This window comes from Cervus canadensis, chromosome 15 (genome assembly GCF_019320065.1).
Source record: "Cervus canadensis isolate Bull #8, Minnesota chromosome 15, ASM1932006v1, whole genome shotgun sequence".
In the NCBI taxonomy this organism is placed as follows: domain Eukaryota; kingdom Metazoa; phylum Chordata; class Mammalia; order Artiodactyla; family Cervidae; genus Cervus; species Cervus canadensis.
In genome coordinates this window covers 67,768,517-67,785,098 of record NC_057400.1, presented here as the reverse complement: position 1 = coordinate 67,785,098, position 16,582 = coordinate 67,768,517, and the positions used below count along the sequence as shown (strand labels likewise).

Here is a 16,582-nt window from a genome sequence, read left to right as displayed (position 1 = left end):
TACTGAAACTGAGAGATGGGTATTTATTCTGTTTGTATGTATATTTGAAGTTTTCCATAAATAAATATATTTTAAATTATTTATTTAATAATATCTTGATTAGTATGGTTAATTGCCATACACTACTAAATCAATAATGTTTACTGCCATGCATTACTAAATCAATAATGTTTTAGTCATTTCAAAAAAAATATTATCTTTCATATAAAGAAGACACTAATGACCAAGTAAAACAACTGCTCTTACAATTTTTATAGAATAACTAATTCATGTTGTTGCTCAAAGTCTTTCACACAGTTCCTCTTGAGAACAACTCTATGTATTTTAAAAAATCAGCAGCTAGAGTAAGGCTAAATGTTCAATTGGAAGTTAACCAGACTTTATCATAATCAAGCCCAAAGCAATACCTTTGAATTTAAAGAGAAAACAATTAAAAAAAAAAAAAGAGAAAAAGGCAAAGAATGCTACAAAGCTTGTCTTACCTTGACCAAGATGTGAAGGTTTCTGAGAAACTATGTGACCACCACCATCTAACACATACTGGGTGCTAAAGTTATCAGCAGCTGTCTTTGTTGTAATTGAAACCTAGAATAAGAAAAACTCAAGTAAAATTATGATTTTATATACTGCAGCGGGCTCATTATAAAATGAGGTTTAAAATAATCAATGTATATCCTATCAACTGAAAGAAGTTTGACTTAATAAATTCTTACAACCACTTCTCTTTGAAATATTCCTTATTGATACACTAATAAACAATACGCTAGCTTACATTTTTCATGTTGCAAATTACTGATTTTTATTTCAAATACATTACCTTAAAACATACACACACATCAGTATACTTGAATGGCTATTTGTACTCTATGTATTAAATGACTTAACATCTGTAAAATCAGATGCTTCAATTGCATTAGGGAAGCTTGCTTTTCAACAGACAATTCCCACAAAGTTGTTGGCAAAGTGAAAAATTCTTTTGTAAAGTGATCATTCACTCCTTCCTTTATATTGAGTATAAAATTGCACTTCTGTATGTCAAGTGAATGGTGCAAAAGAATAAAAATCAATAAATCAAACATATATGTTGATTTATCAGCAATATGTCTTAAACCCAAGCTTTAAACTCACTGTTTAAATGGAAATGTTTTATTATTTAAAAAACTAGAATTAAAACATATAAAAAGGGATTCCATTCAGCATGAAAATATTTCCTAAAATGTTAGTCATAGAAACATAAATTTAAGAATGTGTGAACTCTTTTGAGCCATCCTCACCCTCAGCTTTCTACTTACCAACTTTGTGAGATTACTAGAAGAACACATGCTATACCAATGGTAAAACATTCCATTATGAGAAAATACCATAGTTGGTGAGTGGGAATGCTGGCAAAAAAGCAGGGCGGATTCAAAAAAGCCTTCTCACATTTCGAGTGAGCAATGACAACCCAAAATTGGGCACAATCTTTCTCAGTCATCCTTGGACTAAGCAGAGCTGACTATCTTAAATACATCTATATAATTTAGAAAGAAGCCACAAAGATTCAGCACCACTACTGGAATTCATCTAGGTCCAGTTGGGTCTACAGTTGACGATTCTGTCACCAAGTCCTAACCATGCGCTGATTTATGGTAGGCCAGATGGCTCTGTGGAACACGTGGGTACCATGAAGGCAATACCAGTCACCACACACACACACACACACACATGGCTGAACACGTGGGTACCATGAAGGCAATAGCAGTCAACACACACACACACACACACACACACACGGCTTCTCTAGCTCACAGTACTAGCAGAGTCTGTTAAATTTTCTCCAAGGGTGATGTCCATAAAATCATTGTTAGAGACACACACACACACACACACACACACATATGGCTTCTCTAGCTCACAGTACTAGCAGAGTCTGTTAAATTTTCTCCAAGGGTGATGTCCATAAAATCATTGTTAGAGACACACACACAGACACACACAGACACACACACAGAGACACACACACACACACACACACATATATGGCTTCTCTAGCTCACAGTACTAGCAGAGTCTGTTAAATTTTCTCCAAGGGTGATGTCCATAAAATCATTGTTAGAGACACACACACACACACACACACACACGGCTTCTCTAGCTCACAGTACTAGCAGAGTCTGTTAAATTTTCTCCAAGGGTGATGTCCATAAAATCATTCTTAGAGGCTCACTGCTGCAGGCTGCTATTTCTGTCATAAATGTTCCCTCCCCAAAAGTTGTACCCGAGGACTTCCCCGGGGTCGAGTGGTTAGGAATTCACCGGCCAGTGCCGGGGGTGTGGGGACTGATCCCTGGTCCAGGAAGACCCCACATGCTGTGGGGCAACCACGACCGTGAACCCCACCCCTGAGCCTGAGCTCTCAAGCCCACGAGCTGCACTCCTGAAGCCCGCGCACCCCAGGGCTGGTGCTCTGCAACAACGGACGCCACCACGATGAGAAGATTGAGCACTGCAGCGGAGAGGAGACCCACTCGTCACAACCAGAGAAAGCCCGCTCCCAGCAAGGAGGACCCTTGTCCCAGCAAGGAGGACCCAGTCAACAGTTAAAAATGGATACATAAAATAAATGACAATAATCTTGCTACCAAATAAAAGTTGTACCTGAAACAAAGCTGTGAGCCTCTGTATACTCTTAAGTGATTCTATTTCCAGTAATACACTTCTTGGTTCAAAAGTTGTATTTTAAAAGTTTTCCTGATAACCAACCTCAATCTTCCCAGATACATCCCAACTCTATTGTGTCCAATAGTGATTCCCTCTAGTAAAGTTTGTTAAAAACAAAGAGGACAGAAATTGCTAGAGATTTTCCTTCCTATTTCTAATTTAATCACTTTATGATTGTCCCTCTAAAAATAATTCTAAATTTAACCAAACACTGCTCCAAAATGCCAAGGTCAATTGAATTCTATTTCTACTCTTGAAAGAGCTAGCCACCTGACGTAAGCTGGTGTCACTAAGCAGAGGCAGCTCTGGGACTCTGAGTTCTAGTACTAACTCTGCCAGTGGCTAGCTAGATGGTCCTGAATAAATGATTACACTATCATCTTAAGAGAAGGGTGATGATAAGATGAAGATGATGCTAATACTTCATAAGGTTACATGGGTTTTTGCTTTAACTACTTCAAAGTATTTTATAGATTTAGCCTTAAACCAATAGGGAATATTAAACACACTCGAGCCTAGATGAATAAACTCAAGTGCTAAAAAGCAAAACAGAACCTTAGTGGTCATAATGCAACATTTATGTTAAAGTTTAAAAAAAAAAAAAGAACATAATATCATCTTCCAGTGTTAAAATTTTAAAAACTAAATTGTTTATATGAAAATTTATTTAGAGAGGAAATCCTTTGTAATTCACTGTAAAAGACAGTGAAGGATAACATGCACAAGCAAAGTTTCACAAATTCATAAAACACAGAGTGTTCCTCAGAGGAAGGAATTGTATTTCAAGAGTTCATTTCATCATATGACCCTGTGTCCTGGACAGGAAACCTTTTTTTGGACCAGGCACAGGTTCAGAATGTGTTAGCTGCTGTTAGCTGTGCAGCAGCAAACACATCTGAATTGGTAATAACTCCACCATCAGAAGCATCTCTAATATTACAAATTATTACTGGTGCTTCTGTCTAGAGACACTGAGGAACTGTGGCAGTGAATGACTCCAGTGGTGTTCTCAAGAGAAGAAATAAATTTATTTTAAAGAATTTTAAAATGAGAAGTTTATTTTAAAAGAAGTTTTAGAAGTCCTTAGAGGTTATATTAATTATCAACTGTTAAAAACTGACTCTCTGGTCTAGTTAATGAGTTTCAAGAAATTATAATACTATTACAAAGTTAAAATTGCATAAAAGCATTTAAGCTTTAGATAAGTACTATTTTTCTCAATATTTCAGAAAGTAAGTAAATTAAAAGCTTAGGATAGATCTTTGAATTCATGAAAAAAAAAAAATCCTCTCCTGACAAAATTTCATTTAAGATAATTAAAGTTCTGTGGAGGTTTTTTGATTTTGTTTTGTTTCTGCTGACTTTTGGACAAACACTTTGGCACAAAAACATAAATCTGAGAACTAAGGTAAATGGTCCTCATGATTCAGTTGAAATATGAACTACACACGGATCACTGACATGTCTTTTTCTTCCTCAGCGTGAGTACACCTGCCTGTCTGCCTACAGCTGTACGTATGACTTCAAAGCCTTCCCCCAGATACTCCACTGTGCGACACCAGCAACAGGGAGATCCTGGCCCTGGCTTTTCTCCTTTCAACAGTTTCATTATCAGTGAGAAAGTTGCATTTAGGAAACATGATATAACAACTGCTTCAAAAATTCTGTGCCTATTCTAGTTAAAGCCTTACTGCAACGGCTCTCAGGGACACAGGAGTATCCCGCACTGTGTCACAGGGAGCAGGAAGCATCAGAATGAAGCTAGAGACTGCCCTCTACTCTTCTACAGCTCTGCTGGACCACAAATAAGGGCGTCCCAACTTCTGTCTTCAAAACAGAATGACTTAGCTGCTGCTTCTGCCCCATTTAAGCCATGGAGGTTTAATGTACATAAAACAAAACCAAACTTATATATCCCTTATCATCTCATCACAAAATGTATAATGAACTTGACAGATCAACCTAACACTCAGCACATTATAACCACTTTAAAAATTTTGGATAAATGAATCAATAAACATGAGCGTTATGCAAGAGGATGGTCATCAACTCTTCTAATTCTTCCAAGGGAAAAACAAGAGAAAAAAAATAAATTTAAGCTATAGAATAAAGACCACTGCTGAGAATTAGAAGGAATTTACCTAGGCATGGCTGTTAAATTTTATAAAGGACTTCCCAAAATGTTGAGGGGTTCGCATAAACTTTGAAAGTGAAGTTGAAATATTGATTACAAACAAGAGAATGAGTAAGCTTGATGATTCTATCACCTGTGTGATACAGACGCATACTACTTTTCACATTCAAGTCCAGAGTAAAAGTAATTTCATCTGTATGGCACATGACCATATTCAAGATACTTTAATATATATGATTTCAGTTGATCCTCAAATCATAATCTCCATTTTACAGATTAAAAAAAAAGACTCAGAAAAGTTTTATGCTTTTGGCCAACTCTTATTCACAGTCTTGGAAATGATAATCAGGTTTCTGAGTCCCTGTCCAGAGTCTGTTCTAATTTGCAGAAAACAAAACAAATTAAAAATATCCTATATTGCCCCAAAAACTGAGATGTGACTTAGCTTCCATTTAAAATCTAGTTCAAAACTCTTAAGAGTTTCTTATACATTTCTTTGGAGAAAAAAATAATTTTAAAAATAATATATATATAAAATATCAGCCTAGAAGGATTTTATTATGTATTTTATTATGTAGTAGAAAGAATATATACAAAGAGTCTTCTTAAAAATTTTTATGGACATGTCAAAATAGGATTTTCACTATCCTAGCTCATTCTAGTCAGTATGTTTAGTAATAAGTACCAGGAATGTAACACTGAAGACTGACGAATATCCCAAAATTACTGTTCCACAACAATAATAAATTTCAAGAGATGGTATGCTTAATGATATAATTAAAAAAAAAAAACATATGAATCACTTTGTTTCAGTCACTGACACATTCATCAGATTATGGAAACAGGTAATTCCAGTTTTAAATATCACTCTGTTATAAAAATTTATTTTTTACTCTTTTGGACTGTCTGGAAGTCATTTTATAACTGATAAATTAGGAAAACTGCTCATTCTTTTAAAATGCATAAATTAAAAAAACCAGAATTAGATATATTTTAAATTTTGACAGCCAATTTTACTGAAAGTCTACTTAATTTTTCTTTTTATAACTAAAATTATGACTAATTTCAACAGTTGGAGTTTTGAGCGATGGCTGTGTGACAATATATCTCAATTATTTATTATCAATTTACCTAGTCAGAGATGATTTACATCTGTATGACTTTAAATTTATCTACATCAGTTTGTTTGGCCAATAAAATAACCAAATCGCTAATTTTTATTATGTAATCACAATCTCTATCCAAAAATTTTCAAAATAAATTGGAGCCTTTAAAATAAACATGTAACTTCTATACTTGCAACTTTAATTCTTTCTGAATGGTGAAGAATATTGTTTAAAAAGTAATATTTTTCCCCAAGAAAGCACTCATTAATTTGTCTTCCTGAATAATAAGTTAAATATAATTGACCTTAAGAACTATATATTTCTTTCTGTGTTTCTAAAATCGAATCAGAAGCCTCCGATATACATTTCAACGTGACTACTCCTTGATAAAATCTCTATTGAGCACTATGGACCTGAGTACATTCATTATTTTAATGAGGCATTTTTAAACTTATTAATACCTTCTTAATCATGCTAGTAAGAAAGCAGAATGAGCTACTGTGGAAAACCCAGTACTGAGAGGTGTGAAATTATAAATGAATTTTTGGCTTTGCCATGGATACATTATGTATCTCTAAAGAGATCACAATTTTCATATTCCATTTACTTCACTGTGCACAGTTCCTCTGAAATAAACCACTCACAAACAGTAGATAAAGAAACTTTAGCTGACTTATTATTAGACTGTTTTGAAGCTGGGTTAAGAAAACCTGGCATTATTAAAAAGAATGCATTTGAATCAGTTCTAATGAGGTGGATGAAACTAGAGCCTATTATACAGAGTGAAGTTCAGTCAGAAAGAAAAACACCAATACAGTAAACTAACACATATATGTGGAATTTAGAAAGATGGTAATGATGACCCTATATGCGAGACAGCAGGAGAGACACAGATGTAAAGAACAGTCTTTTAGACTCTGTGGGAGAGGGAGAGGGCGGGATGATTTGAGAGGGTAGCATGAAACATGTGTATTATCATAGGTGAAGCAGATCGCCGGTCCAGGTTCGATGCATGAGACAGAGTGCTCAGGGCTGGTGCACTGGGATGACCCAAAGGGATGGGATGGGGAAGGAGGTGGGAGGGGGGTTCAGGATGGGGAACACATGTACACCCGTGGCTGATTCATGTCAATGTATGGCAAAAGCCACTACAATATTGTGAAGTAATTAGCTTCCAATTAAAATAAATAAATAAATTTAAAAAAAAAAGAAAACCTGGCATTTGGCTTCAGAAAACCTCATTTTCTGATCAATAATATGGGGAGACTAAACCATGAGGGACTAAGACGGAGCCTAGCACTGGGGAGTGCTCCAGAGATGATCATTTGTGGGGGCAAGACTGTGCCACCATCACAGGAGGCCGTGGCAGGCCCCGGGGGGCACTCTGGGGCAGGAACAGCATGGCAGAGTTGTTTCCGGTTCTTGATCAGAAGAGGGCCTTTACAAGGTTGCCCTGTGTAAAGTGGGTAAGGGTCCACTACTAACAGCGGAATCCTTTGTATCAGAAACAGTCCAGATCATCTGTGACAGAAGAGTATATACTGTGAGAATCCATTTAGATCAAGCACAGGTGTGACTAATCTCTGTGATACCGATCAGAAGAGCCACTACCTTCTGAGGCATACTTGCTGGGAGCGGGAATGCGAGAGGCCTTCAGGGGTGCTGACAGTGGTCTAATCTTGACCTGAAGTATACACACATAAAAATTTACACACACACACACACACACATATCTGTGTGTGATTTTCCCAAAGACTTACAAGACTTACAATATTCCATAAAATACTGGAATATTTTCTAAGATAAACTTTGGACTCTGAAATATGTAAATCGAACATAATTTTTTAAAGGTTACAGTTTTCTATCATTGTGATAATGACAACTCTTTTACTCCTTTGTAATTCTGATGAACAAAATTATTTTAAGTATTTATACTCAAGACATTCAAATACCTCAAAAATGAACCGAGATCAAACAATAAATTTGGATATTAAGTGGGCTTAAGTAACCAAATGAAAAAACAATGCAGAGTACCACTGGATAAAGACTTGCCAAACTGCCATCTAAAATCATAACTACAGTGAAGATTTGGATAAATTATAGCTTACGTACAATGTATTTTAAAAGACTAAGTATAGTACTGCCACCTAGCAGACAAAGTTGATAATGACCAACTTCAGTTCTGAAAGGCTAATATACACATCTTATAGAAAATACAGAAAGGCTGAACAATATATTATTTAACAATACCTGTCAAAATAAAGCTTAACAACTATTTGCCAAATTTGGACAACAGTTAAAAAGTCAAATACTTTACCCTCAAACAAATAATACAGTTTTTAAAACAGCCCTGAGAACTCAAACAACAGTATTTAGTACTGGGAGCTTCAAAGCCTCTCTGGTACAAACCACATCCCAATTGAAAAAAAAAAAACAAAAAATAGACTCTTTCTACAAGATTCCAGGACTATAGGTTCCAATATACAGTCTACGGGGATAAAATTGGGCAATGGCCAGTAAATTTTGGAGACTCAGTGAACCCTAAATAAAGCAAGTGCTGAGAAATAGAGAAAGCACAGGGTGTGCAAGATTTTAGATAGACATTTTCACACACTATACACTTAAGGAATGACAAGGTCTTTTCTCCTTTACTGATGTCTGAACATCTGGATTCTAACAAGCAAGGTCCTCTGAGCTAGAATAGCCTAACTTCATCCTTTAAACTTTCCCTCCTCCACAACCCACAATTTTTCTTTCTTTCTTAGGCATCAGCTTACAAAGCCCTGAAGTCAAAGAGGAAGTAATTACCTAGATGGGACCTTTCCTCCAAAAATGGAGAAAACGTACTTTACGCAGACACTCTAAGGGAAGGGCTGAGGGAAGACCGAGAAGCCTGAAGAAGGGATCACTGTTGGGGAGACTAGATTACTAAATAGATAATGAAACAGCAGCAGTATCTCATATCTTCGCCACTTTTCTGAGACAGTAAGTCCCATCATTTTACTGCACCTGAGCATTCTCACCCAAACAGCAGCAAGCAGAAATGAAAGGACACACAGCCCCCAGGCAAACGCAGGTAGCTGAAGAGACCCTCACAATTACCGTGTCACTCTACTGGCACACAATCAATTGTAAAACAGACCCTAACACAGAAGAGAACAGTACAGCACAAAGGGACTAGTGAGCAAACGTAACTGATATGCATGGAAATGAAGAGATCAAGGTTCTAGACGGGCTTTGCCAAAAACCAGTTGCGTGATCTAGGGAAGAGGCAGTGACATAGAATTCACACTAGGCAACGCAGTGGGTCAGACATCAACTGAATGAAGGGTTTATAGACACTGAAAACATCTAGCAGTCAGGAGAGGAAAATTCTAACTGGGGTTTAGCCCAAGTCATTGCATATCTCTAGTGAGTGACTGAGTGTTTGCTCAGTTGTGTGTGACTCCTTGTGACCCCATGGCCTGTAGCCCACCAGGCTCCTCTGTCCATGGGACTCTCCAGGCAAGAATACTGGAGTGAGTTGCCATTTCCTTCCCTACATATCTAGCTGCTGCTGCTGCTGCTAAGTCGCGTCAGTCGTGTCCGACTCTGTGCGACCCCATAGACGGCAGCCCACCAGGCTCCCCCGCCCCTGGGATTCTCCAGGCAAGAACACTGGAGTCGGCTGCCATTTCCTTCTCCAATGCGTGAAAGTGAGAAGTGAAAGTGAAGTTGCTCAGTCGTGTCCAACCCTTAATGACCCCATGGACTGCAGCCTACCAGGCTCCTCCATCCATGGGATTTCCAGGCAAGCATACTGGAGTGGGGTGCCATTTCCTTCTTTACATATCTCTAGAGCACAGTCTAATTATCTGTGTTGACCACCGTAGTATTCTCAGAGTGTGTTCCACAGCAAAGCAGAATTATCAGTGATAGGTATCTCAGTAAAAGGGTTTCATAGCCAAGTGAGCAGGAAATGTCCCTATTGGAAACCACCAACCTCAGAGATTCATAATGCACTTTGGTACAGTAAAGGCTCTGAGAAATGCTTATAGTTACCTGTTTAATTTTAATACTTTTCCAAGCCATTAGATGACTAAACCATTTTTCCCTCTTATATTACCACTGAAAAACACTCTTTGCCATCCCTCAAAAAATTAATTACAGTAGTCCCCCTTATCCACAGGAGACACGTTTCAAAATCCCCAGGGGATGCCTGAAACTGCAGATAGTATCAAACCCTCTATACACTATGTTTTTTTCTAAATACGCATATCTAAGATAAAGTTTAATTTATAAATCAGGCACAGTAAGAAACTATCTGAATTGCTGGCATCACTACTCTTGTACTTTGGGGCCATTATTAAGTAAAATAAGGGCTCCTCTGAAAACAAACACTCTGATACCTTGACAGATCTGGTAACTCACCCAGCTAGAAAGTGACTAAAAGGCTGGCAGTGTATGCAATGTGGATACGTAAGACAGACAATTCACATCCGAGGAATGACAGGGTAGAACTACACAATATTTCATCATGCTACTCAGAATGGTACATAACTTATGAATTATTTCTGGAATTTTTCCACTTAATATTTTCTGACAGTGGTTGACTGCAGTAACTGAAACCACAGAAAGCAAAACCATGGGTAAGGGGGATTATTGAACCATTTGAACCAGCAATTCCACTTCTGGGTATATACCCAAAAAAGTGAAAGCAAGGACTCAGACATTTGTACACCAGTCTTCACAAGAGTCAAACAGTGGAAACAACCCAAATGTCTCTTGACAGATGAACGAATAAATAAAATATGGTTTATACATATAATGGAGTATCCTTCACCCTTAAGAAGAATGAAATTCTAATACATGTTATAATATGTATGAACCCTAAAGACATTATGCTAAGTGAAATAAACCAGACACAAAAGATAAATATTGTATGATTCCAAGTATAAGACTCACCTAAATAGTCACTCATAGAGACAGAAAGTACACTATTGGTGACCAGTGGATGGAGGAAAGGAGACTAGGGGTTGATTGTTTAATGGGTACAGCTTCAGTTTGGGATGATGAAAAAGTCCTGGCGATGGACAGTGGTGATGCCTACACAACAGAGCCAATGCATTTAATGTCACAAAATTGTAAACTTAAAAATGACTAAACTGGTAAATTTGATGTCTGTTTTACATAATAAAATGGTAAATGTTACATGTATTTTACACAGTTAAAAAAAAAAAAAGCCAAATTCTGGGTGAGTTTTCTCTTAATTCTAATACCATGTTATTATGAAACTGCTAAAATGATCAATACAAATTACCTTACCTCAGCGATACAACAAATTGACCCCAAGGCTTCTCCACGAAAACCATACGTTGTCAAATTTTCAAGATCTTCATGACTACTTATTTTTGAGGTGTAGTACTTCACTGCCATTACAGGTGCATCTATAGCCTTGATACCCTCACCATTGTCTCGCACCTCAATTTTATCAAATCCATAGTTTTCCTATGAAAAGTTAAACAATACTTTAGTATATAAAGACATTAAACTATTATCACATTTAGAGACAGAAGGTAACACAAATGAAACAGTTTTGTCATTTATCTATCTCTTATGGAAACTCAGGACTTCCCTGGTAGCTCAGCTGGTAAAGATCTGCCTGCAATGCAGGAGACCGTGGTTCGATTCCTAGGTAGGGAAGATGCCCCAGAGAAGAGATAGGCTACTTGTTCCATTATTCTTGTGCTTTCCTGGTGGCTCAGACAGTAAAGAATCCAATTGCAATGCGAGAGACCTGGGGTCGATCCCTGGGTTGGGATGATCCTCTGAAGGCGCGCATGGCAACCCACTCCAGTATTCATGCCTGGAGAATTGCCATGGTCAGAGGAGCCTGGCAGGCTACAGCCCATGAGGTTGCAAAGAGTTGGACACGACTGAGCAACTACGCACAGCACAGCCTGTAAACTTAACATTAAAGAATTTAAGAGTTTAAATTCTTAACTCCACCAATTCCTAGCTATTGTACAATGGGCAAGTTCCTTGTTTTCCTTGGACTCAGACTCAGTGTAAAATAATATCAGTATGATCTTCAAGGTTCCCTTGAATTGTTTCCATGTAATAGATACTTAGATTTAGTTTAAACTTCCCCAGAAATATTCTTCAAAGTTATATAGACCTTTGTATACATTGTTGCAGTTGTTGAGTCACTAAGTTGTATCCAACTCTTTGCAACCCCATGGACTGCAGCACACCAGGCTCCTCTGTCTCCTCCATCTCCTAGAGTTTGCTCAAATTCACAGCCACTGAACTGGTGATGCTATCTAACCATCTCATCCTCTGCTGCCCCCTTCTCCTCCTGCCCTCAGTCTTTCCCAGCATCAGGACCTTTTCCAATGACACGGTTCTTCCCATCAGGTAATCAAAGTACTAGAACTTCAGCATCAGTCCTTCTGATGAATATTTAGGGATGATTTCCTTCAGGATTGACTGGTTTGATTTCCTTGCAGTCCCAGGGACTCTCAAGAGTCTTCTCCAACACCACAGTTCAAAATCATCAATGATTCAGCACTCAATCTTCTTTATGGTCCAACTCTCACATCCGAACATGATCACTGGAAAAACCAAAGCCTTGACTATATGGACATTTGTTGGCAAAGTGATGTCTCTGCTTTTTAATATGCTGTCTAGGTGTGTCACAGCATTTCTTCCAAGGAGCAAGTGTCTTTTAATTTCATGGCTGCAGTCACCATCCGCAGTGATTTTGGAGCCCCAAAAAAGAAAATCTGTCACTGCTTCTACTTTTTCCCCCTTCTATTTGCCATGAAGTGATGGGACCAGATGCCAAGATCTTAGTTTTTTGAATGTTGAATTTTAAGCCAGCTTTTTCACTCTCCTCTTTCACCCTCATCAAGAGGCCCTTCTGTTTCTCTTCACTTTCTGCATTGGAGTGGTATCATCTACATATCTGAGGTTGTTGATTTCTCCCCGCAGTCTTGATTCCTGCTTGTGAGTCATCCAGCTCAGCATTTTATATGAAGTACTCTGCCTGTCATCCATCTGTTCTGGGCGGTCCTGCACGGCACCACTCACAGCCTCACTGAGTTACACAAGCCCCTTTGCCACGACAAGGCTGAAGGGTGCTCTGTGTATATATAATCTCCCAAATAAAACAGAATACCATCACCATCAAAAACAACACCCGGTTCTACCCACCAAGAGCCCAGCAATTATCAATATCCCATCTGATTTTTAATACTTTCTCACTTGAACTACTTATAGTAGTCATAAGTAAATAAAGATCTGTTACATTACAACTTTCTTAATTTCTTTCTGCAAACAGTCACCTAACACACTGCTGAGAAAATACACCTAATTAGCAATTTCAGTGAGTTTTTAACTTGAAAATGGAGGAGGAAAAGCAAATCATGGCTTAATATGGGTAATTTAATACTAAAAATATGCATACATTGCAAATACAAAGCATAAATTCCTATGGTCATCACACTTTCTATGAGTATACATTTTAAATTTGGTAGCAAACTTCTATCGTAAGCTTTACTTCACAGAGTTTTATGTGTATGGCCATAAATCCAAGTTATACAGGGGAAAAAATATTCCTACAATTATAATGATTGTTATTTAAAAATAATACAGTACCTTTTTAATAACCTAAAATTATATGATACTGTGTCATGCCTTTTTAGTAGAAATACAAGGTGCTGGGGAGAGTCACCTAAGATTTAGTTTCTTATCTCTCCCTTAATCTAAAATTATGATCCTGGAGACAGCTTGTCTACTTTGTTTTATAGAAAAATAATTAACTACAGAAATGCCAGTCTTTCAATACAAGTAAAAACTCAAGGCACCTGAGTAAAACAATACAATCATCTGTTTAAATGTCTGAAATAATGTCAACACATTTAATTTACTAATTATGAAAACATTCCTACCCAGGACAGTCATTAATATATGAAACTATAATAAAACAGATCTTATTATATAGAGCAACAGAGTTGTTTTAAAATTCTACAAACCAAAAACTGATAAAAGTCAAGAGACGTAAATATATAACCAGATAAAAATGTGTACTTTAATTTACTTTTTAAAGAGAACTTCTGTTGGCTTTGTAAAACTATTTTTAAAAACTATATTTTTCTTCCAAGACCTTTCAGAATAAGATTTATGTTTGCCTGTTTAAGATTCTTAGGTTAAATTTGTCAGTTATAATTATCTAATCCTATTTAAGTATTATCAACTGTATTCTTATCAGACTGAACTATATAAAACATTTAAGAAAAAGGAAATGTCTTTCATTTTAATTTTTTTCATATTTATAAAGCTTTTACTGTATCATTTAAAATCAAAGTACAAGTCTAACACAGGATAGAACAGTGGTTCTCACCATCAACCAGAAACTTCTTAGAAACACAAATTTGGGGCCCTACCTAGAATATGAAATTCTGGGGCCCAATAACTGTTTTAACAAACTCACTAAAATTACTGATGTACCCAAGTGTTGTGAGAACCACTAGCATTGACGAAAAATCTTGAAAGGTTTTAGAGTCATAAAGATCTGGAATATAATCTCAGCTCCACTACTTACTACCATACTTACATGACTTTGAGAAAGTTCTTAGAACCTTAATTATTTGTAAAATGGGTAGTGGTAGCTAATTTATAGTTATTATAAGGATAAAAAGGGATAACATATATATAATATATGCACATGTATACGAAAAGGGAAGGTCTCTTTCCTACAAAGATATTCATATCAGTATTCTTGCTAATGCCATAATACCAGAAATAATATGAATATCTGATGACCAGGAGATTACAAAAAAATGCATTCTTACATTCACCCAAACAAATTTATTTACCATTTAAATACCATATACTGAACAGGTATAGAGAACACAAAAAAATATAGACCTTACCTCCATGAGCTAGTAATTTATAATAGAGGTGGCAGGGGTTCAGACTCATTGCAATAAATCATAGCAAGTTTCATAAGTCATATTAACTCAAATGATTTAATATGTAGCACTTAAATTTAAAACTGTGAAAACTATGAAGCAACAAAGGACACAGTTCTGAAAGAAGATTAAGTAGAAAAAACAGAGAATATATAAAACAAATAAGCACATATAACCAAGGGTAAGTAATAGCAGAAAATATGGACAAATTAAGTTCATTTTTTATGTGAAAGAATCCTCAAGAAAAAGCTTTCCTTTATGACTTCCTTTAGTGTTACTATATATTGATTTAAACTAAAATGCATTTTTAAGGATTTACACTTAAATAAGACAAAGGATTCAATGTTCTAAAAATAATTTACTGGCATATAAAGAGAAGAAAGGTAATAGTTATAAGGAGAAAACATCTGTTCAACTCTTTTTTTGCTTTAAAGGTAGTTGGTAGCATCTCAAGAACACTCACCAGTTTAACATCTATGCTTGTGGCACCGGCATCCAAGGAGTTTTCAATGAGCTCTTTTACCACACTGACCACTGAAGTGATTATTTGAGAGCTTGAAAGTAGGCGAACTGTTGCTGGAGGCAACTGTTTCATTCTAGCTTTCAGCACAGTAGCTAGAAAATAAACCGTAAGATGTAAAAATAAAAACGGTTAAACATTCCTAACAGAACTGATAGCAGTTTGGTTATGAGTCTCATTGTATGTCAGGCTCTACTGTTAAGCACATACAGTATTAAACTGCTTATTTCTTATGAATATCCTTTAAAATAAATGCCATTATCATCTGCATATTGTAAGACTAAGGCACAGAGAAATTATTTGGTAAGTCACACTATGTTACTAACTGAAGAATGGTAAGAACAATCGTGTAATAAGTGTAATATATGACCTGCCTGGCTAGGAATGACCAGATGGTGCTGCCAACTGATAAGCAGATAATGTCAGTCATGTGCCTTAATGGCGGTAGCTCTTGAACATCATTAATCATCGATACATTTCAATGAATTACAATTATCTCTTTTAATTACTGAGCTCTTTTAGAGTTAGGAAATCTAGACTCCAGAATTACCCTTAATCTAAACTAGTCACATCTCCAACATATCACATCAGATTACCATCCTGTACAACTGCTGCTGCTGCTGCTAAGTCACTTCAGTCGTGTCCAACTCTGTGCGACCCCACAGACGGCAGCCCACCAGGCTCCTCCCTCCATGGGATTTTCCAGGCAAGAACACTGGAGTGGGGTGCCATTCCTGTACACTGAGCCTAAAACATCTTTCTAATCATGTGGCTCCCCAAAGCCAAAATAAGATAAAGCTCAAATCCATGTTCTGGCATTCAAGGTCCTTACATGACAATCCAACTTGTACATCCAAATCTCTCTACCAGTGATTGTTTTAAGCCATGAAACCCTCCATCTTGAAACTTTTGCAAAGAAACAAAAAAACCTCATATGGAAGTCATGTATACAAAATCTGCAGGGAGTGGGGTCTGCATCTACTTTAATGCCTAACTTCAGAAAAGATCTCAATAAATTAAAGAATACTAGCTTGACAACTGGAGAAGGCAATGGCAACCCACTCCAGTACTTCTTGCCTGGAAAATCCCATGGATGGAGGAGCCTGGTAGGCTGCAGTCCATGGGGTCGCTACGAGTCAGACATGACTGAGCCACTTCACTCTCACTT

The 16,582-nt window shown here is 36.9% G+C and overlaps 1 protein-coding gene across 4 annotated transcripts in view; it reads right to left on the bottom strand.

Annotated features, from left to right (window-relative positions):
• PMS1 (PMS1 homolog 1, mismatch repair system component) overlaps positions 1-16,582 on the bottom strand; it is a 105,938-nt gene that overhangs the window by 82,133 nt on the left and 7,223 nt on the right. For all 4 annotated transcript variants that reach the window (XR_006273106.1, XM_043487549.1, XM_043487551.1 and 1 more), the window contains exons 2-4: positions 15,358-15,509; positions 11,245-11,427; positions 483-585 (exon numbers count right to left, since the gene is read on the bottom strand). Coding sequence is in view for 3 of the 4 variants with exons in the window: in XM_043487549.1 (XP_043343484.1) it covers positions 483-585; positions 11,245-11,427; positions 15,358-15,489 (418 nt within the window). In the remaining variant the exon portion in view is untranslated. The remainder of the gene's footprint in view (positions 1-482; positions 586-11,244; positions 11,428-15,357; positions 15,510-16,582) is intronic.